This window comes from Vigna radiata, chromosome 6, assembly GCF_000741045.1.
Source record: "Vigna radiata var. radiata cultivar VC1973A chromosome 6, Vradiata_ver6, whole genome shotgun sequence".
Lineage (NCBI taxonomy): Eukaryota > Viridiplantae > Streptophyta > Magnoliopsida > Fabales > Fabaceae > Vigna > Vigna radiata.
The window spans coordinates 1,765,712-1,793,129 of record NC_028356.1 but is presented as its reverse complement, the minus strand read 5'-3'; the positions used below and the strand labels follow the sequence as shown (position 1 = coordinate 1,793,129).

The 27,418-nt window shown below is 30.9% G+C and overlaps 4 protein-coding genes across 4 annotated transcripts; 2 read left to right on the top strand and 2 right to left on the bottom strand.

Moving 5' to 3' along the window:
- Nucleotides 1-1,805: 1,805 nt before the first annotated feature.
- LOC106763927 (protein AMN1 homolog) lies at nucleotides 1,806-5,292 on the top strand. The gene is made up of 6 exons (XM_014648104.2): nucleotides 1,806-2,033; nucleotides 2,594-2,721; nucleotides 3,082-3,251; nucleotides 3,794-3,871; nucleotides 4,418-4,565; nucleotides 4,672-5,292. The coding sequence occupies exons 1-6, from the start codon at nucleotides 1,922-1,924 to the stop codon at nucleotides 5,092-5,094; spliced, it is 1,059 nt and encodes a 352-aa protein (XP_014503590.1). The 5' UTR covers nucleotides 1,806-1,921; the 3' UTR covers nucleotides 5,095-5,292.
- A 1,442-nt stretch (nucleotides 5,293-6,734) lies between these two features.
- On the top strand, nucleotides 6,735-8,696 carry LOC106764171 (mitochondrial acidic protein MAM33). Its single transcript, XM_014648405.2, has 3 exons — nucleotides 6,735-6,951; nucleotides 7,042-7,358; nucleotides 8,268-8,696. The coding sequence occupies exons 1-3, from the start codon at nucleotides 6,802-6,804 to the stop codon at nucleotides 8,446-8,448; spliced, it is 648 nt and encodes a 215-aa protein (XP_014503891.1). The 5' UTR covers nucleotides 6,735-6,801; the 3' UTR covers nucleotides 8,449-8,696.
- A 1,766-nt stretch (nucleotides 8,697-10,462) lies between these two features.
- On the bottom strand, nucleotides 10,463-11,962 carry LOC106763230 (LOB domain-containing protein 24-like). The gene is made up of 2 exons (XM_014647438.2): nucleotides 11,797-11,962; nucleotides 10,463-10,825 (listed from the first exon to the last, which is right to left on the bottom strand). The coding sequence occupies exons 1-2, from the start codon at nucleotides 11,950-11,952 to the stop codon at nucleotides 10,526-10,528; spliced, it is 456 nt and encodes a 151-aa protein (XP_014502924.2). The 5' UTR covers nucleotides 11,953-11,962; the 3' UTR covers nucleotides 10,463-10,525.
- An 8,275-nt stretch (nucleotides 11,963-20,237) lies between these two features.
- Nucleotides 20,238-25,814, bottom strand: LOC106764882. The gene is made up of 9 exons (XM_014649315.2): nucleotides 25,165-25,814; nucleotides 24,713-24,758; nucleotides 24,459-24,543; nucleotides 24,288-24,333; nucleotides 24,104-24,202; nucleotides 23,053-23,121; nucleotides 22,633-22,966; nucleotides 22,367-22,512; nucleotides 20,238-22,277 (listed from the first exon to the last, which is right to left on the bottom strand). The coding sequence occupies exons 1-9, from the start codon at nucleotides 25,573-25,575 to the stop codon at nucleotides 20,868-20,870; spliced, it is 2,646 nt and encodes an 881-aa protein (XP_014504801.1). The 5' UTR covers nucleotides 25,576-25,814; the 3' UTR covers nucleotides 20,238-20,867.
- Between the last annotated feature and the right edge of the window lie 1,604 nt (nucleotides 25,815-27,418).

Here is a 27,418-nt window from a genome sequence, read left to right as displayed (position 1 = left end):
TATAGTAACATACATGTGTTAAAGTAGATGTTGATGGAAAAATTGATGAAAACATGAAAAGCAATTGATACTGCAACTCATAAGAAATAATTGAAGAAGTGGATAAATAATTGCTCAGATAATTACAAACATCCTGTAAAAGTGGGACCTGTTCTTAGATTTTTTTTAGTGAGTATCTTTCCTTAATAAGTTAAGTTCATGGTTGTTATTGTATGTGTTCGGGAACGAGTCTTAATCAATTGATTAAGTTGCAGTTAGTTGTTTAAGGTTTTGACGTTGTTCGAATGTTTAAGTACACGGTGGAATTGATTGTCTACACCTTTTAAAGATAATCTATAAAATATAATTCGATGTTAAAGTCGATTTAATATTAACAATTAAGAACTAATAATTTAGTAAATTAAAACCACTTAATTTTTTACCTAAAACATTTATTTATATATTAAGATTTATTTATATCTTGAGATAAATTTTTAATTAATATTAATCTAATCATAATTTAATTATGAGTAACATTCTTTATCTTTAAGGTTTTTTTTAAATGATCATACATTACATTTGCAAGATTGAATGTATTATCTTTTCTTCATTATGAATAAGTAAGTTATTCATATATTTTTTATATTTGTAATTTACCATCCTTTCAAAGATTTATATTTATCTACTAAAAGTTTAGATTTTTTTAGTATGAAATACTAAATAGAGACTCAGAGACTGGTCTCTGTAAATTAATTTTATTAAAACTATTTAAATATATTAATTTGTTAAAAATAAATTATAATATATTAACTTTTTCTTATTTATATAGCTGACTGTGTAAGAATTTCGTAAGTGATGAGTCAATTACGAAGAAATATTTTTAGACTTTTTTTAATGAGATTGCTACACATTAGTATAAAATTATGTTAGGAAAATATTTGATGAAAGATGTTTTAAATGGATTCACAAATAATTAAATAATAAAATTTGATTTGTACCTTTGGTTCTTAGTTAATTTTATTCATTACATTAGTACTTCAAACATTGTAATGACATTAAAAACACAAATTACTTAATATAATTCACGGTGATAGAAATTGACTAATAATTTTAGTGATTATTTATGTAAGTATATTATACAACCAATTTAATATTTCAATCAAGTTGTATTTCCCACAAGGACAACATATATTTTAATTTACACAAAATTTCAAGCATATATATTTATTTATATTAGTTACGTATCTCGTTTAATTTTTTTATTTGTTGTTTCCATTGGTAAATAAGAGTTTAACATTTTTTTCTCAAATAATAATGATAAATATAAACCTATATTATATTTTATTATAAATCTAAAAATATGTGTTTAAAATAAAGTAGAGGATATTTTTTATCTCATTAAAATTTTTTCTTCAATTTTGTTACTTATTTTCATCTTTAATTTTAAAAGAAAAAACTTATTAGTTGTTAAATAACTATAGTGAACATTTAAGGTCGGTTATAATCAGTAAAATAAAATACACTTTAAGTTCAAATATAGAAAGTATTTTCAAACTAGAAAAACAAACATAAACCACATATAAAAAACTAAAATTGAATTTGGAAAAGCGGAGACAGAAACTTATTTCTCTAATTTTTTATTATAACATAACTTTAATACTTATTAATTACATGGAATGATATTTATCATATGTACTACTAATTATTAAAATAATAGATAACAATATATTAAAATCAATATATCAAATTTCTTAAATTGAATTAATATGGATAATAATATTTTTTTCAAAAGAGGATCCTAAGTTAAGTCGGCTACGTTTATTTCAGAACACAATGTAGAGAGAAAGTGATTAGGAGTTGATAACATCATCGGATTTGGTTCTTAGGAATCGAGGGTGTTGCGCACGTTTGCGTTGCATAGTTTTTTTCATTTTGATTTTGGATGGATAAAGGTAAAGGTGCCAAAGCATTAGCGACCTCTTTGGAAAACCTTGATTTGAATCCCCCATCCAACGTCAAATCCAAGTCTTCCATTGCCCACCCTCAATTTCCCGGTAAATTTCGAAACTTCAATATGTTTTTCTATGAAACGTAGCTTCTGCTGTTCGCTTTTAGAGATGGGTTATTATGTTTATGTTTAGGTTTTGTTAAAGCTTTCACCTTTCAGAGCCCCATGATCATCGAACTTACTCTGTTTTGGGGATCAGTTGAATTTCAAAGACCGTGGTTCTTTGTTTCTGTGTTAATTTTAAGTGGAAAGTTCAAGCCATTACTCATTTGGGCTTTATTGCGATTGATATCTGTTTTTGACGGTATTACCAGATTTTGTGGGTACTGCATATTGATTAATTAGGTTTTGATCTTTGACTCTGCGTTTGTTATGACCTGATTATGCCGAAGTATGGAAGCTCAGTTTAAGGTTTACATCTGACTAGAATGATTAAAATATGTTTTCATTGAAAGAGACACTAGGTGGGTGTTAGTTGGGAGAGGTTTAGGTTTTTTTAAATGAGGATTTAGTTTAAACCTTGGTGGCATGCATCAATTCTTTTTTTGCATAAGCATATGCCACAGAAAAGGAATTGGCAAAGTTTTTGAGTAATTTTTTGTGCAGGATTTCTATCTAAGAAGACAAAGCCTTCGAGTTTAGTCAGCCTTTGCGTGGGAGTTATTGGAAGGCATCTGGAGGATATTATTGTAGATTTGAGTGAGATTGCTGTCAACTTGCCAGCTGATATAAAGGTAGGTTACTGGAAAATGATTCTTTTTCTTCAAATCTTTAAATATGTCATTTTCATTGTAATGCTCATACATGTGTAAAGTTATGGTGTGCTCAATACAAATGTGTTGCAAACAAAGGTTTCTTCAGGATTGCCCGTTTATTTGGTAGAGAGATTATCCTTTCTTGAACAGGAGTATTCTTCTTTAGTTGAAACTTTTGTTCTTCTCACTGTCCTAAACACTTTTTGTTTATCCCATGATAAAAACCTTTGATTATGTTGTGTATTCCACATAAAAAGAACATAAAAAAAAATCTTTCATCATGGATCGTGGGCACTATACACACATACAAATAAATGATTTAGTTACACTTAATGACAGATAGTGATAGCAGCTATTGCTAGAAGAAGAAAATTGCTGAATGATGATGTCCTGATTGCATTGGCTGATACTTCCTGGGAAATCCTTGATGTCTCTGGCTCAGATGTCTCTGATTCTGGCTTGATAAAAGCAGCTGAAGTATGTAGATTCATTAAAGCTCTGGATATAAGGTATAGAATTATAACCATTTCAAAAACAATAAAACAATTTCTTTTGCCTTGATGTCTTAAAACACACGAGCTCGAAAAAAACATGAATTTTCGTAACATTTAGCTGTTTCATGTATGAGACTTTCATGCAATATGCTGTAGCTTCTAGTCTTAACTCTTAAACTTATTTGATGCTCCAAGAGCATGTTATATGTCCCCTGCAATGGACCAGCTGACAGGCACCTTTTTGAGAAAGTATTTTGCTGTTTGATCTATATCATGAGTTGATTAGAAGCTGGTGATCACTACTGATTGACTTTTCTGCTTAGACCTTCCTCTTTCGTTGTAATTTTAATTGTATTTCATGGTTTTACTCTACTGGGTGTGATGATCATTAATTTCACTTGCCTTTATTTTGGTCCATCAACAACTTGCCTTGAAATTAAAATATCTCATTGTTGATATCTATCATGCTAACAAAACTATTTGAGTTTTCGTAGTGTTTTTTTATATTATACTTCTCTCTCTTTCAGAACCACTTGATATATTGAGACTATTTGCAGCCGATGCACCAAAATTACTGCTAGTGGTATATCTGAGCTTGTGAAGCACTGCCATTCGTTGGAGACACTGAGATGCGGGTACATATCTACTGCTGTCCATTTTAAGTTTTATTTCTTTGTTAAGGAAATTTCTTCAATGTTGTTTTAAGTATTTCGTTTCTCGTTTAAGTCATTCTGAAAAATTTGTTTCGGTGGATGAGTCATTTAAGTCATTCTTTGATTGACTTTTGTAGTTAGAATCTGTAGACTGAGTTCGCTTATAAAGATGAGCAAAGCATCTTAACTTAATATTTTATAACGACAAAATAATGCTTTAAAGATTGGTCTAATGTCATGAAGGAAATGTTATTTGAACCTTGGGATTTGTAGGTATAGGGAAAGTTATTCAAGTTGTATTCATTCTTTTATTCTAGAAAGTAAATTAATTTAACAAGGTAAAAAAAAAAAACACGTACCTTTAAAATCGTTTAGGGTGTTTTTTCTTTCCCTCATCATGGTACTTATTACATAATGGTTTTCATGTAATCATAAGCTATAATCAAACTGAATACAAGAATGTGATGAGCATATGATTGCATCATTACAAAACACGTAAGAGGCAATGAATCATGATTAATAATGCAGAGGGTGTCCAAGGAGTGACAACACTGCACGGAGGTGCTTGGGTATATTTAAACCAAGATTTGATGATTATGTGGAGGAGGATTCTTGGGAGGAGCTGGATACGAAAGAAATTGCTAGTGGTGCACACTCACTCAGGTGGCTAGTATGGGTATGACCTTCAAATTTTGCCTGGATTATTATAATGTATCAAAGTTGCTAGTATATTTCTTGCCTGAGATTTCTTTAAGGAGTGAATTGTTTTATTTTATATGCAGCCAAACATTGATAAAATTTCTTTGGAGGACTTTTCTAGTGAGTGCCCACGTGTTGTTGTAAATCCCAAGTCATCATCACCCTTTGGGTTCATGGGAACTGAGGTTCCGAGGGAAGCATTGCAAAATATCATATTGGACAACGAAGTTGTCAAGGATATTGATCCCAGAACATGGACAGTGCATCATAGGTTTGCTTTGAAACCCATCACTCAATCTTCTTCAGGCTCCACTGAATTATCAGTAGCTGAAAAATTCAGACTTGCATTTGAGGAAAGGGACAACCGATTAGCTCCAAAGAGAGCTAAAAATGCTCGGCAACATCAGCGTCGTGCGGTGCGGGAATTGATGCTGATGAGCACGAGAGCCAAGGCAATGGTCTTAGCCTCACAAGCAAGCAAGTCTCTTCACGGTCGAAGCTTATAGAATTCTTACATCACATGCATTTTTCAGCTGCCCCAAGATGTACTAATAATAACTTGTGTGTGTATAGTAAGAAGCTTTGGTCAGACAGATTTTGAATCTTATGATATCTCCTATTACAATTCTGAATGATCGGAGCTTTCATTTTTGTGCCTTGTTTGAGGTTCTCATCAAGTGAAAAATTGACAAGTTGCACTTCCACATTTTACAGAAGTATGATTTGTTTGAGGTTCTCATCAAGTGAAAAATTGACAAGTTGCACTTCCACATTTTATAGAAGTATGATTGCATGCTTATTGTGGAAATGTAAAACTAGTTTTCAAATTTCATTGCTTTGGAAGAAGCTCTTGATTCAAAAGTGTTAAATTTAGTAAGATGTTAGAATGATAGAAGTTTCAACTGGTACCACTATCGGGACTTAAAAAATCATGTTAAACACGGAGTTCAATTTCTGAGAAGGGTATTCATAAATTGGTTAATGTTTAAGAAATTTACCAGAAAACTATTTTTGTCCAATCAATGTTGTTAAATAATATTGATAAAAAATGCATAGCTATTAACTTAATTGTGTAAATATTGTCAACTACTCGTATAATATTAAATGGTAAGTATTTCGGTGTGAGGTCAAGCTATACAAACTTTCCACAATTTTTCTTTTTATGACCGTTCGCTCCTTCTATTGTTTTCTAATTGTCCGTCCGTGTTGTTCAATATCCCTCGGAAGGGTATCTGTTAAAGACACTCCAATGTTTAAGTCAGTTTAAAGATCTGATCGGTTATCAGAGTTCCTACTTACCTGGTACCTTTAACTTCTATTTATAGTGTTGGTTATGGGTTCAGTATTAGGGTAACCCTAATCAGGGTCCAATCTCAATCCAATAACCTTAATCACGTAATTAGCTTAATTAAACTGGCTCTACCTTAACTCTTTCTGGACTGTCCGTTCCTAACCGCTTGGTTACTTCTATCTAAGATGACCAATCGTTACATTTGTTCAAAGATCCTAAAGACATTTTTATGATAAAAAATTGGACGTTTTTATTAAATGCATTCTTAAAGAATATTTGTTCACAAGATACTTTTGCAGTAGGCAATAACAAGTAGAGTTGGCTTTTTTTTTAATAAAAGATTGTTTATTTTTGTTTTTTATTTTTAAACTTTTAAGATAACATTTTTCTCTTTCAATTATACGCTTACTTTTTTGTATGCATAAGAGGGAGAACTATATTGTTTTTGAAAATTAATATTGTGTAATTATATTATATGAACTTTTTTCTTTACAAATTAATTAATTTTTCAATTTTGACATACTGCTCATGTTAGATTTCAAAGATTGTCGATTTTTCTATTTATGTTTATAATATCAAAGAGTATCTTGATTGTGAATATCAAATCTCATTTTCGCAAACAAAATTGTTCATTTTAAAAGACATTTCTTTGTATTTATAATTTATAATTTTACAAGATCAATGGTACATATCATTTTTAGTTTTTATTTATTTATCATTAAAATATTGAATATAGTATTTAGTTCCGAACAATTAGTACATTATTTCTAAGATTACAAAAATTAAACTGTAAATGTATGTAACAAGGAAATGTTAAATAACAATATAATATTGTGATTAGTTTTGAAGTGAATACTGAGTTGGGTCGAGTTGCCACAACACAATCACACGGAATAGAAGCAAAGTAAAGGTAAACAGAGAAATGTGGAAGCGAGCGGTAGTGGGCGCCGTGGGTGCTCTCCGGCGGCCGTTCTCGTCGGAAGGTGGCGGTATCTCCCCCGCCGTGAACTCGATGCTTCTCCGCTCTCTGAAGGATCACTATCAAGAAGTCGCCAAAATGAACATGCCCCCCGTAAGCGCGCTTCTCTCACTCTCTTTGTCTGTTAGGGTTTTACTCTAGCTTTAGACCTTGGCTCACGTGACAGTGGCACGTGCCTTGTAGAAAGTGAGTCCTCCGTCCCCGTTCACCATCGTGAAGGGGGCTCTGGACTCACATGGTCCGGTTCTGAAGCGCAACTACGGCGAGGAAGAGGTGACCGTCTACGTGATGCGGCTGTCGGCGCCCGAGGACGAGGATTCTGCCACGGACCAGCTCTTCATCCATGTCGACGTCTTCAAACCCTCGCAGAAGGAATCTTTGATTTTTCTCTGCGGTTTGTACGAGGATGCTCTGGGGATTCACTCTGTTTCCATGAGGCCTAAGCTCGAAGACTCTGGCTACGTCCTCATCCCTTCGCAATACTCTGGCCCTGTTTTCGCGTCAGTACTCCTCTCTCCATTTTTTTGTTTGGGTTTTACGTTTTTGTAGGTTTGGAGATTGGAAGTTATTGTCATTGCAACCTCTAGAGTATGTATAGAAGTAAAACCCACAATTGCTAGTTTTATATGATGGTATGATTTAAGGAGAGAGTTAGCTTTTGAGATTGAGTCATGTCAAACATTCAAATTTGAGGGTGGAATTAGACTTTTAATGGGGCTTATTAGGTCAATTTGTTATATCAAATTACCTAGCACATATCCAGTCTTGTAAATTTCTCACTATATCTGGTGTTCTGGTTGAATGATGTTTTGGAGAACTTGTATTGATGAATGACATGACTAAAGTAGTATATATACTTGAGGAGTCCTCCTATGAATAAACTTTTGGAGTTAAGTTAAATAAATAGGTTGAAGTTCTTAATTTTGTTTTTTGAATGTGTAAGGAATATTGTATTTGAGGAAAGGAGTTGAAGGAGAATAGACTCCCCACTCAGCAGCACCCTTCCTCTATTGCTGGAAGCCTGGCACGTAACAGAATTGTGCCGTATTGGCTTGTTTTTTAGAGTCTTAACTACTGTTGAAAATATTTCTACCATGTGAGTTCCTTCATTCGTTTTGAAGCTCGATGTGAGGTTTTAATTAAGGTCCATGTCAATGTCGGTGTTATGTGATTCATTTTGATTTTTCTTCCCAGCGAGAAAAAGATAGGCTGGGTTGAGGAGAAGAAACTGCNTGNTTGTATTTTGAATTTTGGNGAACAGAAAGTTCTTACATTGTTGGAACATATGAACACTGTGTTGTTCAAGAGTACCTGCTAATTTTCTTTTCGCAATTCTCATGTTTTCAAGCGTGGAAACTGGAAATGCTATGGATTTTTTGAGTTTTGACTGTATTTCTGTAAATTGACAGGGATCTAGATGATAAGATGAGAGATGCGCTTCACACTTACATTGAGGAACGAGGAGTGAACGAGTCTCTCTTTAAATTTCTTCAAGCGTGGCTATATGTGAAGGAACATCGAAATCTGATGNTGTGGTTCAAAACGATGGGCTTGTTCATTAGTGGAAAGAAACCAGCTACAGGTGTTTAATCCTCTGAGGTCATTTATTTTGCAAACGNACCGATACAGTGATCTCAAGTAATGAACTCAAAACTTCAAAACTTCTCAATTTAAAAGTACCTAGAGTTTCATATTTGACTATTAGGCTATTTGTTTTGGAGGATCAAGTACATAAGTTTACAGCGACCGGTAAACTTTACCAATTTAACTTTTTATATTGTGATATGATTATGACAAATTTACTATAAAATTTAAGATGAGTTTTTTAAGTATCAAAATGCAATAGTTGATACTACATTTTAAAACATTCTATATNTGAAACCAACTAGTTATAAAATGGATCGGGATCCTCTCATGTTGTATATTAAGATTAGTCTAAGGTGGAGATTAAAACACATGATGAAACTCAAAACCGTTTCATCAACTCAAATTCTTGTACTCTATGAAAGCAGATTATATTCTTCATTAACTTCACTTGTCCATGTCTTTGCACGTTTTCTGCATTTTTACTCCACTAAATCAGATTATATTCTTCTTCATCATAAAAACTTTTCTGTGACTATGCACTTTTTCATATTCTTGCTTCACCAAATCAAAATTCTGTGGTTCTAACCTCCCAGCTCTGTCCATATGAAATTCATTCGATAGCCACAATCATGGTATTTTAAATGTTGATAATGGATGATGTCTGAGTGTTGTAGTGTATATCATCAATAAAAGTCAATTTCTCAATCAAAAACACCTTACCATCTTTACATTTTTTCCTGCATGCTGATAAGTAAAAACACTTTTTGCTGCATTTTGGCTTCATGAAATTGAGATTGTGGACCTAACCACCCATTTCTATGTGCTCACTGCTTCATCTTGTTAATTTGAACACCACTTATGTTCAATTCCAAATTCTTTTAATAACTTTTTATAATGTGTTTTTATTTTCTTTAGAGAGGTTTACAATTCCTCTTGTTTATTCTTTCCCTGCAATGCATCAAATTGAAGTCTCTTATGTAACGACTAAGACATCGTGTAATCGTGTACTTATTAAGTTGATTATGATTTTGTGGTCTATTTGATGAAAATTGATATAATCAGTAAAATTTATTTTTCAGTAATTATTGAATTTGTAAACGCTGACTTCGATATTAATTATTAGGTTTACTTATAATCATCATAACTTAATAAAAGTATGACATTTTTAATTTAAAATCGTAACATTTTGAATGATATGATTTGAAAGCTTGGTGGGTCTTCCATTAAGACAATTGATATAAGGGGATTATGAATTGCACCCAATCATATTTGATTCTTTTGAGTTTTGATGGGTCATGTCTTAAAGATTAAATGGATGTGTTTTAAAAATAAACTTGATTTATCCTCGAGGTCGTTTTAACTTGGGTAAATGTTCTATATTATTTTAAAAGTAAAACTTTTGAATAACTATGTATTAATAATCTAATTTCTTTATTGTAATAGTATTATTTATTTTAGAATAGATTATAAACAAATTATAGTTATATATTCAACTAATGCGATTTAAACGATAGAATATTATAATTAATATAATTTTATTATATGCTATTCAGTTTTCACTGTTTAGTATTTCTCTTACTTTTTATTTCTTTAAATTCTTTTTATTTTTCATCCTTTTAAATTTTTAGGTGTCGTAAATTTTAACGTGACACATTATTTTACGTAACATATAACATGATTTTTTGTAGTAACGCTAGCTATCTTTTCCTTCTCAACAAAATTAAATAATTAATTTTAAAATGAAAAGGTTTAGTACTTATATAAGAATTATTCTGAAAAGTTGAGTACAATAACAAATCACTGCCCTTAGGACATTCTTTGAAGAACGAAATGAAAGGAAAAATAATACAATTATTTGTATGAATTGAAAAACATGAGTTTTAATTAAGGATAATGATACTTTGATAACATTTTTTTAACAGCATTTTAACATCATTTACGTGTTATTCTGTGATTGATTCATATTAGTATTTATGATTATTATTATTATTGACTGTGAAGTAATTTTGGATCAATCACAGAATAATACGTAGATGATGTTAAAATGTTATAAAAAATGTCGTAAAATATCATTATCCTTTTAATTAAACCAAGGAAACTGTGGAGGGTTGGTGCTTTCTGCTGGTATTTGAAAACTGGATTGAGCTTGAACTGTTGGCAACAAGTTGAAGTTTGTTTCTGCATTATTTGGGTGCAGGAGTTGAAGCTTGCGACATGTAATCTGAGTTTGAATTTGAGCAAGTTCAATTTCTGTATTGCGGATTTGCTCATACAGTTTTGAGATAATCCCAACACATCCATAAACTGGGTCTTGAATCCTACATTGTGCTTCAAAGTATAAACAATTTGCAGTTTGTTCACGTAAGTATGGTGGAATTTGCTGCAACATCACAAAACACAAAGGTTATAACATAATTTAATTCACTACAAACTCACATTCATATCAAATATTAATATTATTAGAGTTAACATCTCTTTATAACACTTCTAAATTACCAAATTCCATCATATTTGATATATGAAAATTTTAGAATATTCGAATTATAAAACTTCAAATTACTAAATTCTGTCATATTTATATTTAGAAGTTTTAGGAAAAATAATAAATATTCATATTTTTTTTAAAAATAGAGTATTTTTAATTCAATATTACAAAATCATATTTATACACTTATAACATTTCTAAATTACCAAACTCCATCATATTTGAAAAAACAATACAAGTCAAAAACAATATACCACTTTTAAAAAGTAAGATTTAACTCTAATTAATTTTTTAAAAAAATCGTGTAAAATGAGATTTATACGAAATATAACACTTTTAAATTATCAAATTCTAACGTGAATTTTAGAAAAACACAATATATGATTTTCAAAATAATATATTACTTTTTAACAGAAGACTTTAAATTTAACTTAATTTTAATTTATATAATGATATATAATAAACTTATAACACTTTTAAATTACCAAATTTCATCATGTATGATATCAAAAGAATTTAAGAAAAAAAAAATACATGTATCAAAAGCAATACGTTACTTTTTAAAATTTAACTTTATAAAATTAGTTTAAAAAATTAAATCTGACTACTTATAACCCTTCTAAGTTATCAAATTTCATCATATTTGATATTTAAAAGTTAAAAAAAATACATTATATAAAAAACAAAACTTTACATTTAAAAAGTTGACTCTAAGTTTAATTAACCTTTAAACTCATTTTTATTTTATTGACGTAGAACTTCAACATTAGTCAAGCCAACTGAACTGAAGTCCTAAATCTGACTAAGTTAATGTTTGGAATTTGATGTAATTGTTTATATACAAACATAGTATGAAATATATATACCTGAAGCATTTTCCCAACATTACTGCCACCATAGATTTTGTGAACAGAAGCAAATCTTTGAGGATCATTGGCAGGAAAGTATGGAGAGAAAATGCAATCTGAAGGACATCTTCTTCTTTGATTCTTGCAAGCTGCACATCTTCCAGATATCATCATATCAAATCTTCCAAAAGGAAAACAAATCCAACAAAGATTTCTTCTATCTGTCTCAGACCATAGATAAGATTTCTTCTATCTTACATAAGATTTTATGTTTTATTTGCAGAGAATTACTTTTATCCTATACTGAGGAGAACATCTTTAACGGCTACCTTTACTACAAAAGGAAACTTTTTAAATTAAAATTGTTAAAAAACAAATCATTGTAAATCAACACAATCATGTTAATCACATTAATATTAGAAGACCCATGGAATTTGTAACACATGCATATGCAAAACTTGCTAAAATTGTAACAAATCGAATTCCATTTTAGCTTGGATATGAAGAAAATATGACAAAAAAAATGTCAAATAAATAAATAATTTTAATATTATTTTTTAATAGATCCGTGATATAGTGACTAAGACTAAAATTTAATTTAGTAGATATACAAATCTATAGAATATTTGTATTTTTAGAGATATCTAACAATAGTTACAATCAAATGTATTTAGATAAAAAATAAAAGAAAATTATTAAGAATCCAAAAATTACAAATATAAAAATTAGTAAATTTATCAGTTATTAAGAACCTTAATGATTCATGATAAAATTTCATATTTAAGGAATGGTATTTTTAACAAAAGTTATTGGTAATATCCAAGACTAAATTATGAATAATATATTAGACTCATGTCCACAATGATTTTTCTATCTTGGGACAAAGTTTAAAATTATGGCATTTAACTACACTTGCCAAAGGTAATTAATAATATTCTTCTAATGCATTTATTTAATATAAATGTACCTAAACTTCAAAGGAGAAATAATCTTGAACAAACAAACGTCTACTTTAATGCTTTATATGGGACAATATTTCTTCTCTTTTGTACGAGAAGATGAACATCTATCTTACATACGGTATGTATTGTAATATATAGAAAATCTCAATGGCTGATTTTCAATATTTCCATGAAAAGTAAAAAAAAAAAATCACCCACAAAATTATATATAAAATTATAACTATATTAATTAAGTTTTCCATCCTAAAACTTTGGGTTTTTAAAAATTTTTTATTTGAACTTTTTCTTAAAATGTTTCTATAAGTTCTTAACATTGATTATCAGTCATTACCCTCTAATTATGTAAAAGAACACACAAAATATGTATAATGTACATCAATACAATGTTATTATAGCAATGTGAATTGTGTCTTGTAATCAAAATAGTAGAGATTAAAATAATCACATGAATTAAAAAAATAATTTTGAAAACAATAAATAAAAAATTCGATCAATGGAAAATCATGGGGTGGAGGAAGAGCTTTCCATCCACGACCTCCTTTCCGCGGCACTCCCGGCCCAAATCGGTGACCCAAAAATACTTGATGGGCCTGGGCCTTATTGTAATATCGTTAATTATTAGACATGTTGAATTATGACGATGTGGACGCAGCATACATAGGTGTGAGGAGTTAGTTGAGTTGATTTTGCTGTTTGCAGTACACGTGCTTTTTGACTTCGTTGGAGATGACTAGTTCATACAACAACGTCGTTTTTTATTACAAACATTAACTATATTCTGTACCACATTTGACCATTATTAACCAAAATAATTTATATAACCCACATACATTTCTTGTACTAATTTCTTGTTAAAACATATTCTATCTTCTTTCCATATGAATTAACCACCACTTTTAACGATTTTATTATTTTTTTAGGTGATGGATACTTTTAAAATGGAAAATGATGTTTTAACATCAATTTTTGGATACGATTTTGACACTGCATACGTGTCAAAATGTGGTTGGATAATTTCAAATTAGAAAAAAAACTTTAGTTTTTTTGTTTCAAATATGCCCTTATCTCAATCTTTTTAAATTTGGAATCGTCCAATCACATTTTAACACGTGTGTAGTGTCAAAATAGTATCAAAAGTTGGTGTTAAAATATCATTTTTCTTTTAAAATTCCTTGTGAACAATGTTAACGTTAATTTCTTGAAAAATGATATTTTAACACTAATTTTTTGACACTATTTTGACACTGCATATGTGTCAAAATGTGGTTGGAAGATTTCAAATTAAAAAAGCTAAGACAAGGACATATTTGGAAAAGAAAAATTAAAGTTTTTTTTTTTTAATTTGAAATCGTCCAACCACATTTTAACATGCGTATAAGTGTCAAAATGGTGTCAAAAAATTAGTGTTAAAATATCATTTTTCTAATTTCTTTGAGTTTTAGCAGTATTTGTTAACACAGGAGGAGGTGACAGAGAGATCCCTATTCCTGTAATATAGGGAGAAGGTGGTGGAAAAATAAGCAAGTAAAATCCAACACGCTTTGGTAGAAACAAAAGCATTTGACCAATACGAAGTTTGTGTGTGAAGGCAACGCGTAGCTGAAATTCATAAAGAAATAAGGAACACACATTTTCTAAGGCTATTTCTGAGCCAACCAAGATTGACCACACATCACAGAATCAGTGACTGTAAATATGAGCATACGACAGCGTGGTTTCGCATTGGATCGAGAGTTTCGAACTCGCATTGCACATTGCATGCATTGTCTTGAGAAGATCTGAAGATCTGCTCAATGGCTTTGTATCTCTCAAACCTCTTTGGATGCTTCTCCGAGTGCTCAACAGAATCTGAAAGATACATATGCGATGGCAATGTTTGTGTTCTCAAAAACCCAAAGGAAAACCTCGGTCATCGACACCACAGCAACACGCGAAAGCAAAACCTTCGTAGTCGGTTTGGCCGGAGATTCAAAAGATCTTCCTAGTTCACGCTTCTACATCACATAATCACACGACAGGTTACGTTTTTGTTTGTGATTCCATGTTTTGGTTTTGTTTTATTGTCTTTAGAGTTATTCTTGAAGGGTACAACAGACAACGGTCTGATATATATATAGCTTTTCCATTTATCCATATTCTGATGTATAAATCCTACCCTATATATATATATACTCATCAATCTTAGATTCTTAATAAATACATTACAACTTTGTCTCCAATGCATTATGACTGGAAACAACTACGTAATTTTTTTATGTTCAGTATATTATGATCTTAAATATGCTATACGTTCTTGTGATCCATGGGAAGTATCTGCTGAAGATGTATATATAATGGACATTTTTACAGTTTGTAGCTTAAAGTTCGTGCTCCTGTCAAAATGAGAGTTTTTGATAGAGTTTTTATCAACCATTTGCAATATATTATATGAATTCAAAGGATAGTATAGCTGATTAATCGAAGAGTTTCACGACCTAATAATCGAGAGAACATGCAATTATATTGATGATTAAGGGATTTTAATAAAGAAAAAATGTTTTGAAATTATTAATTAATTATATAAAAAAGTATGCTGGCAAAAAATGTAAAAGAGGATAGTTTAATGAACCGAATTAATGTGTGGAATTATCTAAAAGAGAAAGTTAAATATTATTTATTAATTCAACTCCAACCATTCATATTTAGGAAAAAGTTTGATGTATTGAGATAGATAAATTTTTAGAAAAAAATTTCTTTAACAACTTTTTTATTATAACTTTTTGACAAAGCATGTTTGTAATTGTTCTGTTTCAAATATTTTTTTTTAAATAAATTCGAACAGACCAATAAAATAGTGACACATGTTTTATTGTCAAAAAATTATTAAAAAAAATTGTTAAAATATTTTAATTTAAATTTTTACTATTATTTAAACTCATACTACATTGTGCATCAATATGGATATTTTCAATCGAATTAGATTACACTTTTTACATATTTTTTTAAGTAAGCTTCATCTAACCCAATTTATATTTAGATTGGTTTGCGTCAATTAAATCATGTTTGTAATACAGGAAAACTCTATAAATGGGAGTTTAAATAGAGTTTTAAATTTTGAACAAAGTTTAATTTTTTTGCATAAATTAAACATTTAAGTTTATAAAATAACTTTTAGAAAAAATCTTTAAAAAACAAAAATAATAAGAGACACTAATTTTTATACTAATTTACTCCAAACTGAATTAAATCTAATTATTTTTTAAAGGTTTAAGTGAGGGATTCACTAATTTAAAAGATTATAAAGAGTTTAATCACTTTTGGTTTACAACCAACTCAATTGTTTAGAACGATTATAACTACTTTTAGTAAACTAAACAGTCTAACTCTACTAAGTTAACCTTATAAATATTTTATTTTACCTCTGAATAAGAAAATAACAAAGTGTTTTACAAAATTACAAGAACAAAATTTATAACTCTTTGAGAGAGGATTTAAAATCAATATAATAAAATTTTGAGAATTTGTAAAGAATTTTACTTTTCAAAGAACAAGTCTAAGAAACACAACTTAAAGAGAGAGACCGAGTAAGCATATTTAATAATAACTATTGTCCTCTTCTCTTCGTGTAATTTTCTTTATCTAAACTTTTTAAAAATATATTCATTATTCAGATTTTTGACATTTTTCTAGACGTGTAACCTTTATGCTAGTAAGTCAGAAGTTATATTGTATAGGAAAAAGTCTCTTTAACAACCCTTTTTTTGACAAATTTTTGACAACNCGTACGTGGCAGCTTATGATTGGTCCGTTTCAAATATTTTCTTAAAATAAATTCAAACAGACGAATGAAATGGTGACACGTGTCCCGTTGTNAAAAAAGTTGTCAAAAAGTGTTGTTAAAATATCATTGTTCTATTGTATATTAACAGAGCAATTGTGTTATATGTACGAAAAGAACAAGCAGAATTTAAAACTTTTAGCACTTTTAATCCTATACAATTCAAGGATTTAAACGCTATTTGGTTTAAACCCTTTAATATACTTAAAAAAAGTTTGCTTTAATCTTGCCTTATCAATGCTTTCTAATATAAGATCAATTAATTAAACCACGAAAAAACAGCAAAAATAGCAATGATTTGAATATGGTGGGTGCATGTAGGACATAATGTGAGAGGAACCATCAATTATCCCTTTTGTCTGGATTGAATATTCCGAAGATATGACATGACATGATGTGATTGAATTAACCATCGACCCCAACATGCATGTATGCATGCATGAGTTAATTATTCAAACCTAGTTTATCATGAACTCCCATTGAATAAGTTTCAGCAATTGGACATGCATGGTGTTTAATTAAATTCCTTTATCTAAATTATATATAAATGTATTCATAAAGATAATTTTTTACTTTAATATTAGTTTTGATTTAATAAAAACAAACAATAAGTAATATTGCTTAATTAACCATCACAAGAATGAAAAGTACGTGACCACAAAAGAAGTTCAATAAAGTGAAGAAAAGCTATAAATTTTGTGGTTATTTTACAATGAATACTTCATCACATCTTAATTTTTAATTAGTCATATCATACCTCGTGAATTCATGTTCTTTAATATACAGGCTGTGATTTTGAGATTTGTCTGTTATCTTAAAATTTTAAACATATTTTATATAAATAAAATTTTAATTGTAAATACGAAGCTATAGATTTTTAAATGACTAGTTTTGACAAAGATTCACAATTTAAGAAACATTAAAAAAGCAAATAAGCAAATTGAAATTGAAAATTAAAAATAAAAAATGGTTTTGTCAATTTTCAGAACAACTAATGTTGATTGACTCACGAAATTTTAGACATGAAATTTAGGCAGGATAGAAAAGTTTAAGGATAACTCAAAAAAAAATCCTCTTATTTTGTTTATAGTTTTGGCTTGGGTTTTTAATTTTTGAAAAATATTCATTTTGGTAGAATTCAATATGTTCCTTTTTAAAATAAATATCATTTTTTAAGGTAAGATTTTTAACTATTAGTTTACCTATTCAAGATATGAAATTTGTCATATTAGATCTATTCATTATGAAATATAATGAATGTGAAAAAGAAAATACCATAAATGAAAATTTAAAATGTTATACTTTTTAAGTTATTCGTGGAACACACCCATTTGATTTTTTATCATACATGACCATTTTTTTATTTTAATACGTTGGATTTTATTGTTTTATTAAATTTTTATTTATAATTTTTCTATAAAATTTCACAAAAAATAAGGTTTTACATATTTATTAAAATTTCACAATAAAAAATGACTAGAAAGGAAAGAAAAACAAAGATAAAAATAATCCAATTTTATAGATATTGTTAATATACTTTAATAAGAATTGGAATTTCATTTTGAAAATTCACTGAATAAAAGTCTATATTATTAAAATAATACACTCATATTAATAAAAAACACACACATATATTATTGTTTTAGTAATATTTAATTAATAATTAAAAGATAAATATATTTTCAATACCTAAATTTGAATACGAAGTTATAATGTATTCGTCTCAAACTTTAATATTATTAGGTTCCAATCCCTTAAAAGGGATACGAATGTTAAATCTTTGTGTTAAAATGTTCTTCCCACGTCATCTTCAATATTAAAAAAGATGGTTAATCTTCAAATAAAATATTATTTTATATCCATTTTCCTTCTTATTCTACTAAGATAAAATACATAAGCAGTATAAATGAGAATAAATATTTTTAATTGAAAACTATAAGAAATTCTTGCTTCTGATATTTTTGACCCACTATACATTAATACTGATTTGAAATAAAATTGTCGTTAGATATTTAACAGTGGACTTGTAATTTAAAAAGAAAACCTAAAAGATGAAAATTATAGTTAAAATTTTATAGAAATTAAAACTAAATATTCACAAAACTACGGAATTAAAAGTGAATTTAAACCAAAATAAAATTAAAAGAACTTTTTCTAAGTTTAGAGATTAGGATGAAATAAAATACATTTTTTTTTATGAAGTAGACATTTCTAAAGTGAAAAAAACTTTATTTTTCTTTTCTTATTTCTTCAATTACTTTATTTCTTTTTTCAAAATGAAGTTCGTGAAAGGAAAATATGGGAAGATCAAAATGGCAATTCAAAAGATAACTTTCTCTAACACTTCACACATCTCGTGATATCAAAACCTCTAAAATCAAATAAATCCAAACACAATATTTCACGTTATTAATTAATTCACAATTTAAAGTTTACCAATTTAGAACTACGTAAAGTTTCATAATTGGTTATTAGTTTATTCATTTTGGACAATACACTCACATAAATTCTTATAAATAGTATCTAATAAACTAAGTTAAAAGGATAGGAAATAGTTCATTATAAAATATAAACAACTGAGAGGTAAAAGGAAAGAATAAATTTTGCTATATATATTTTTAATGCAAGTAATTTAATATTTGATTTAAGTAGTTTCTCATAAATTTAGAAATTCCGTGTTTCCTTTTTCTTAATTCAAGCAAATTAAGTCAATAGTAAAAGGCTTTCCAAGTTTGAAGAATCATAAAGTTTCACTTTTTCTATATATCATATGTTATAGATGTGATCAATGCAATAAAATAACAATTTTATATTCAGGTAACATTGTGATAGATATTAGAATAGTTTTTAAATATAATTAAATTCCATAAAAACATCTTAAGATGAGATTTGTACTTTACTTATATATTATAATTTAGACTTATTTATAATTGATATAAGACTTATAACAATAGTTTTATCTATAGTCGATGTGAGACTTACAACAACAGATGAACTAGAAAGACTTGAAAAATTGGAAATATGAAGAAACATGCTTTTGAATATTGGTTTGGTTATTTAGTGTAAGTTGAGTTGAGTGTCCCCATATGGCAAACTAATTTTGTAATCCAATTATGGGCTTCACCTACCATCATCGCTCAATATAGCGCCATTTTCGCAAAAAGCTATTATTCATGTACTTCCAAAACACGAAAGTTCCACTTTAGGGGTGAGACAAGGATGGGAATGAGTAATGTGCAGGTCACCCATAGCTTCTGACCTAATTCATCAATAATTTTCATTCAAAATCTTTATTTACCAATCTCTCTTTTCAACCACTTTTTCACCCACTTTATAACTTTATAAGATTGCTTCATGTTATCATTTAAGTATCACATAAATGTTCAATTCATACTACATCGATAATCATGAAATAATATGTGCTACAATAAATCTGTGTCCCATTAGCATTCAATATTGGTATAAAATGTTTTATGAGTTTATTTGCAATAACTACAGCCAACAATTTTAGCAAGTTAAAACAGAATAAATCCGTACTCATGAGAATTAAGAAACATAATTTATCCATCTGTATACGTTTAGATATTTCATATAAATGAATCAATCTAAACAGCTTTTTTTAATCAAACAAGCCAATTGAGCCTCCATATTTCCATGTCAGTGCATGGTACTGCTTAAAATGTTGAAGCTGGAGAATTGGCTATAAAACAAAGGAAAACAAGTTGAGGTTTTGCATTCAAGACATGTACAGAATAATAGCAGCATTAAGAACTAAGAAGTGATGCCTTCCCATCAATTCAGATAAACAAGTAATCATAATCTAATGGTATCAACCGAATCTTAACATCTGTAAAGAATGTACAAGGCATCATCAACAGGATTTTTCGCCCGCTAATTGTGAAAAATCTAAGCAACGCTTGATCATGAACGACTCCTAATGTTTTTATATGGTTTCAACTCCTGGATAGAACATAGATAAGCTACATTCACTAGGTAATCCTCATCTGGAAAAGATGAAAAGTCGTGAATTTGTCTTCTGGCAAATCCACTCAAATTTCTGAAACTAGCAAACTCATTGGATTTACCTAGTGCCAAATCCTTTTCAAGAAAACCTTAAGATCCCCAACATAAGCATCCAAGGGAAAACAATCTTCCCAATTGGTTTCATCTCTTCCTAAAGTAGTAAAATGGTAGCCTTTTCCTCATTCAACATGGCCTTTGGGATCAAAATTGACGTCCAACGACAGGAGCCGAAATTCCACAATCAGTCAATCTTGTGGATACATCCACAACAGAAATACAATAACATGTCACAGTTGCAAAGCAAGGTCTGGTTGCTGAGAGTCAACCAGCACACCAGATGATTGTTTTGCAGGTGAACCAGGAGGTTGGAAACCAATGTTCAGGTCAGGAGGAAGTGTTTCCTGTTTCTGTCTTGGTTGACTGTGAGGTCGGATACCCCGCCATGGTGGTATCTGAAATCTTGACAAGTCAGAAGCTGCTACTTGAGGGAAGACCATAGGTCTGTTTGGAAACTGTGAAGCACCAACTAGTTGAATAGGTTGAGATTGCGGTACAAGTGCCTGAAATGGAAAATTGTTCTTCTCAGACTGGAAAGGCGTTCCACCAGGAGAAAACTCTCCCCTAATTCGTGAAAAGGGCTGATGGAACTCTCTCGCTGGGTTGTACAATGATTCTGCAGAAATCTGATTTTTGGGTGAACTAGAAATTTCAGGTCCTTGTTTAAAACCTGCTGCACCAACAGACATCCATGCACGGGCAGCTGCTGCTGAAGCATTGCTCAAATCCTCTCTCCGTCCCGATGGAACTGATGGGGTCACTGGTGGGGTGTCAGCAGGAGAATGATTGGATGAACTAGAAGTCTGTTGTTTTTGTGTCTTTTCGGCTAACATCCTCATCAATTGAACTGGGTCACTAAGAGTCTGCTCCTGTCCATGGGCAACAAAAGGAGCTGATCTACCTGTTTGATTTGACGTACTTTCGGATGACGCACCAGGCATCCGTCTGTTTAAACTAGTATTCCTTACTTTTCCATTGGGCAACTCTCCACCAACAACTCCGTTGGTATCTGGCTGCTTGAAAGGCATAGACGGTAAAATAGTCAAGTTACTAGGTATCATTTCTCTGGGCTTAGACACTGCTGCAGGAGTATTACTTGTAAGCTTTGCAACTAGACTGGCATTATTCTGATCACTGGAGGGTAAAGAGTTCAATTCCACTTGTTTCAAACCCTTGTTCTCAGACTTGTTGAGGTTCCTAGTTTGGACATTGGGCTGCGGATAAAAGAGATTGTCATGAGAATTGGGTCTTGATCCAGCAGAACCAAACAAAGATGATTTGCCATCCGATGTAAGCCCACTACTAGAACACACAGAAGACTGTTTTCCCTCATGGATTGGTCCATTAACAGGATGTTCAACGGTGGATTCCACATTCTTACAATTTTTGTCAGCCTTTATTAACTCAGCAGTAGACTGCGTCTTAGTCCCCAAAATAGGTTGCTGCTGGGCAAGATTATCAAGCTTTAATACAGGTGTGGGAAGTGGTTCATACTCTCCAACCCAACCACGACCAAATTTACAGCCAGGTGGTAGTGCCTGCTGAATCCTCTGGGAAGCGATTCTCCAAGCTGTAGGTCCTAGAGTTGCAGCAAAACGAGCCAAACTCCTGGCATAGGAGTGCTCAGCTTGAAGTCCAACCTGGTGCCAAAAATATACAACATTGATGCTTTAAACAAAATAAGAAAGCTTTACTCAAGGATTAGAATCACTTCTTTAGATATACATACAGTAACCAGCTGCTTCACTTCACCCTCAAATGTCGTAAATACAGAATCCGATCTAGTAACTGGTGGATTAGACATATTATAAGTTGCACGACGCTCCATATCTTGCATAGATTGTTTCCTTCCCAACTTGGAAAGCAGACCCCTCCCTGAAACAATAAAGCAACAGTCTCAGAAGAGAATAACTATATGATGACAGTAATATCCAACTGAAATTAAGAAAAATTGAACAATGAAGGCACGAAAGGGCTTAATCTTTTCTGTGATACCTGATATGTAGTCTTCTGCTTTCTCTTGACTTGCATCAATAATGAAAGCATTGCCTTCCACAAGACCATCAATATTTCCAGGCCTTTCACAAACGACACCTTGCATTGGATGGGATGTTGGCAATACATCTCCAATAGTAGCAAGAGTTGCACCTGACGAAAAATCAGAGCCAATTGGTTCCTGTGAAGTATGACCCAGCGGCTTCTTTGCTGACTTCTTAACCAGGGAATTAGATCTAGTTTTTTGTTCAGACTTCAGCTCACTCTGAGAGCGATCAAAGTCAAACCGTAACTTCTCAAACTTTTTCCTAGCCAGTTCTTGTATCGATCTTGCCTGAAACAAATATAGGGATCATACAGCATGCACAACAAAATAGCTACATGGAAACTTTTTTCAAGGGAGAACAGTATATTCTATACCTGTTTGTGGTATATAGTCTCCGCTGCATTGTATTGCATTGCATTCGAGCAAATCAAAAATACATCACTCTGCATTCAACAATTGAATCAAAATTTAATGTAATACAGTAAAAGTTATTTACCTTCAACTAGGAAGGCAACATACAACCTACAGTTTAAAACTGGTTAAGATGATAATAAAGTGTTGCCTAGTGCACAAGGTGCGCCTAGCAGAATTTTGGGATGATTGATGCACACAACCTGACCCCACACAAACAGATTGTCTTCGAAAATTTTGAGCCTTCAGCTCAAAAGGCAACAATCCTACTGTTGGTGTTATCCTCCTCAGTTCAGATGATGGAGCAAACAAGTTCGTTTCTTGCATTTCTTAAACATCATTATGATAACAGGTTGTCTATAAAGAAAATCCACACCAATGAAAAAAGTCATTTTCTTCTTCCACACCTTTTTATCATCTAAAATAGGGTTGAACCAAGAGCCATAAACAAGAGACAAACTAACCAGGATATATTACCCCCCACTGCCTATTAGCATCAGCATATATTTTAATCTCCCATAGCCTCACTCATGTGTGACATTAGACATTTTTCGGGCTCTAGGCACTGAGGTGCTGAACTGCAAAATTTCCACTAAATTAAGAAACTATCATTTATTCATGCCAAAATAGACAAGCTACACTATGTCAATGCCTTAACCATAACCCAATCTATCATTACATTGAAAATATACTCCTTTCCAGGAAATAAAAACTCTAGTAATAAATTGTGCTAAATTTCATACGATCCCATCATTAGTTTACTCCTGCAAAAGTTTCCCACTATCAATCACAAACACACAAATCGCTACTGACAAACATGAGTGAGTAAAATCCAGACAGACTCTATTATACTGACAAACAAGCCGCTTAAATGTTTCCCCTCACACCAATTGCAAGCACCCTCGGGCTATCAGCCCACTTATAATCAAATAGAAAAAAAAAATCATAATCTCAGAGAAGAAAAGAAACCTCTCCCAACTTTAACCATCATGAACAGTTGACACATGTACACACCTCAAATTGTTCCAAGGTAGGATAGGATCCATTTGCCAATTTCTTCCTCACTGTGGCAAAGTCCATTGGATGCTCAATCACATCATGATAATCAGGAAGCTGCAATGAAACATAATTTGAACTTTCAACTTAGATTACCCTCAAAAGCAAGATTAAAATTTCAAAGCAAGAAAAGCCCGCACACCTCTTCTGGATCAACTGGTTCAGCATACACACCATATGTGTCCTTCCTGACAATTCACCAGAAGACATCACATCAGCATGCGGCAGTATAAGTTGAAGATGCTATAGTAATCATTCACCACAACCAAAAAGAGTGCAAGAGGAAAGAAAATGTTCATCGAAATCCCCTTACTTCTGAAGCTTGTCAAGGATCAACTCCAGGGTCCTCTTGTCAGGCAACGGAATCCCAGGTGGAACCTTCGACGGAGTTCCTAATACTAGAAACAGAACAGAAAAACCAAACTTAGTTTATCTCACATTGGACGATAGGGTAACAAAAACATCGCAAACCCGTTTCAGTATCGAACAAGGTACACAAGGAAAAAGCTGTAAAATATGAAATAAGAATTACATTACAACAGAAACCATAAATCGCTATACACACACCTGAAACTGAGTGGAGCCTTTTAGAATCCACTTTTCTTCCTTTTGCCTGTCACAAGAAACCACACAATTAATAATGCAACCCAAAACCACAAAAAAAAGGCAAATACTGCATTTATATAAGAAAATGATGCGATGGAGACAGAGACAGACAACAATGCGTCCTAGGTTATCTTATCTCTAGTCATAGACAGGGAGAGAGAAAGAGCCATAATAAAATGAAAGAAAACACAATCAGAGAGAGTCTGCATGTGTATGTGATAGTTTTGACAGTTGACCGGTTAGTTATCTCCCCAAAATCCCGACACAGAGAGAGAAAGAGAAAGCCCTAGAGAGAGAAACACAAAACCACACAGAAAAACATAATTCAATTATGCACACCAATTGGTAAATTTCTGAGGTGACACTGACCACACTCTTCTCCCTAATCACAAAATTCTCAGTACTTGTGTTACCTGACGCTCTTCTTCTAGCTCCTCCGCCTCCTCATTTCCTTCCTCCTCCTCCTCCTCTTCCTCTTCTCCCTCATCCTCCTCCTCTTCCCCCTTTTCCTCCTGCGCGTGCACCTCACGCGCCCCTACATGATTCGGCGTGTCGTCGTCCTCGTCATCGTCCTCTTCTTCGTTGTTGTTGAGCTTCACCACTAGTTTGAGCTTCTTCTTTTCGCGCCTCCTCTCGTCCTCTTCCTCGTCCTCATCTTCCTCGTCAAGGTAGTCGTCGTAGTCGATGTTGTAGCGCACATTCCGGCGACGGCGGCTCCGTCGTAGGTCTGGCTGGGAGGCTGCCGGAGATTGACCGGAGCGGCGTGCTAGATCTGTCTTGGATGGACGCCCTTTCTTCTTCCTCCGCACGATCTGACCCATCATCTAATCTATGGCTGGTGTTGTTGGTGCTGCGTCTCTCTCTAAAACCCTGTTTCACCCTCTCTCTCCTCTCTTGCTTTGGAACACTCCATTATTTTCGAGGGTGCCTCCCTTGGCTTTTTTCGAGAGGCTCAGTCAGGTCCGAGCCTGGCTGTCACCATCCGAACCTCAGCTTCGGTTCTTGGTGGGTGGGGTGCCTCCCTTTCACTACTCTCTATTTCTCACTCCTACTACTGCTTCTTTTCTTTTCTTTATCTCTTCTCATTTCATTGCTATATATAATATAAAACCATAATTAATTAATTAATTAATTTCTTCTATCTCTATCTCAATAAGACATTAAGTACATATGTTTTCTATATATTAATATTATATTTTTCATATTTTAATATATTTTTTAAAATTTAAAATAATGTCATTTTCGTTTTTATATTTTTAATTAAGTAAGAAAAATTATAAGAAAAACAAATATGTAATAACATAGAAATATATATTAAAATATTAAAAAACTGTTTAAAGTATAATGTGTAACTCAATTAAAATTATTTTTAAAAGTAAACATTAAATAATTTCTTTAACTCTGGTGAACAATTTTAGGCATTTATTATTAAAATATTAAATATTATTTTACTCAGAAGATTGTCAGGTCCACAACTTTACAAAAATTCATTTTTTTTCCTAAACTATATTGAAGAGTGGGTTTTCTCAAAATTCCATGTCTCATATTAACAAATTTTTATAAAAATCTGCGTATAACAACTTTACAATAAACAGTTTATTTTCTTAATTTTTTAAAAATTTTAGAATAATTTATTTTCATTATTTGGTTTTAAAAAATTAGTATTTCATTATTAGAAAACAAATATATTTATAATATTTAGTACAAGAAAAAAAGTTGATTAATGAAAAATATAAAATAAATTATAAAAATATTTTTTTAAGCTATATTTATCAAGAGAGTAAAAATTTTTTTTTTTATTTTTGAGAGTGATGCCTGTGAAACGCGTTTGAAGTGCTTTTCATTTATATTTTTCTTCCACATTAGCTTAAATGTTACAAACTGAATTTAATGGTATGCGTAAATCCACCTCAGCTTAAACACTAAATGAATTAATATTTGTCTGGTTCAGTTAAATTTGAATGGGTCCAAATTAATTAATTAATATAATAAATAAGATTATTGAGTACTAATAATTTTCACTCAGTTAACAAAACGTTACACATTGGAGTTAGTATTTATAATTTATATAGTATTATTCAATTAAAGTTTTATAAAGAATTGTCCAAATTAATTAATTAATATGATAAATAAAATTAATGAGTACTAATAAATTAACAAAACGTTACACATCGGAGTTAGTATTTATAATTTATATGCATTATTCAGTTAAATTTTTTATAGAGAAATATTTAATATGACAAAGTGATTTGATGAGAACACCTTCCACTTCAGACTAAATGTTCATTTATTAACAGATTAATTTTTTTGTGTGATAAGTGTGATATCATATTAATAGTTAATTTTAAAAAATTTATAGTTTAATTAGTAGTTTGGTAGTAGAAATAATTCGAAGGTTTCTTAAAATTAAGTTTAAATTTTTTGAAATGATATAATTAAGTTATTTTTATTAATAATATATTAATTATGAAATATCACATATCATTTTATAGTATTTTCAATTTTCTTTTAGTTATTAATTATTTTTTATTTTTTATTTCTTTTTTTCACGTAATATAATTTCATTAATTCAATTCAATTTTAATTTTTTTAATTCATGTTTATTTCAGTTACTTGATTGATTAAAATAATTATTTAACAAATTTTCATTTGATCAGTCTATTAAAT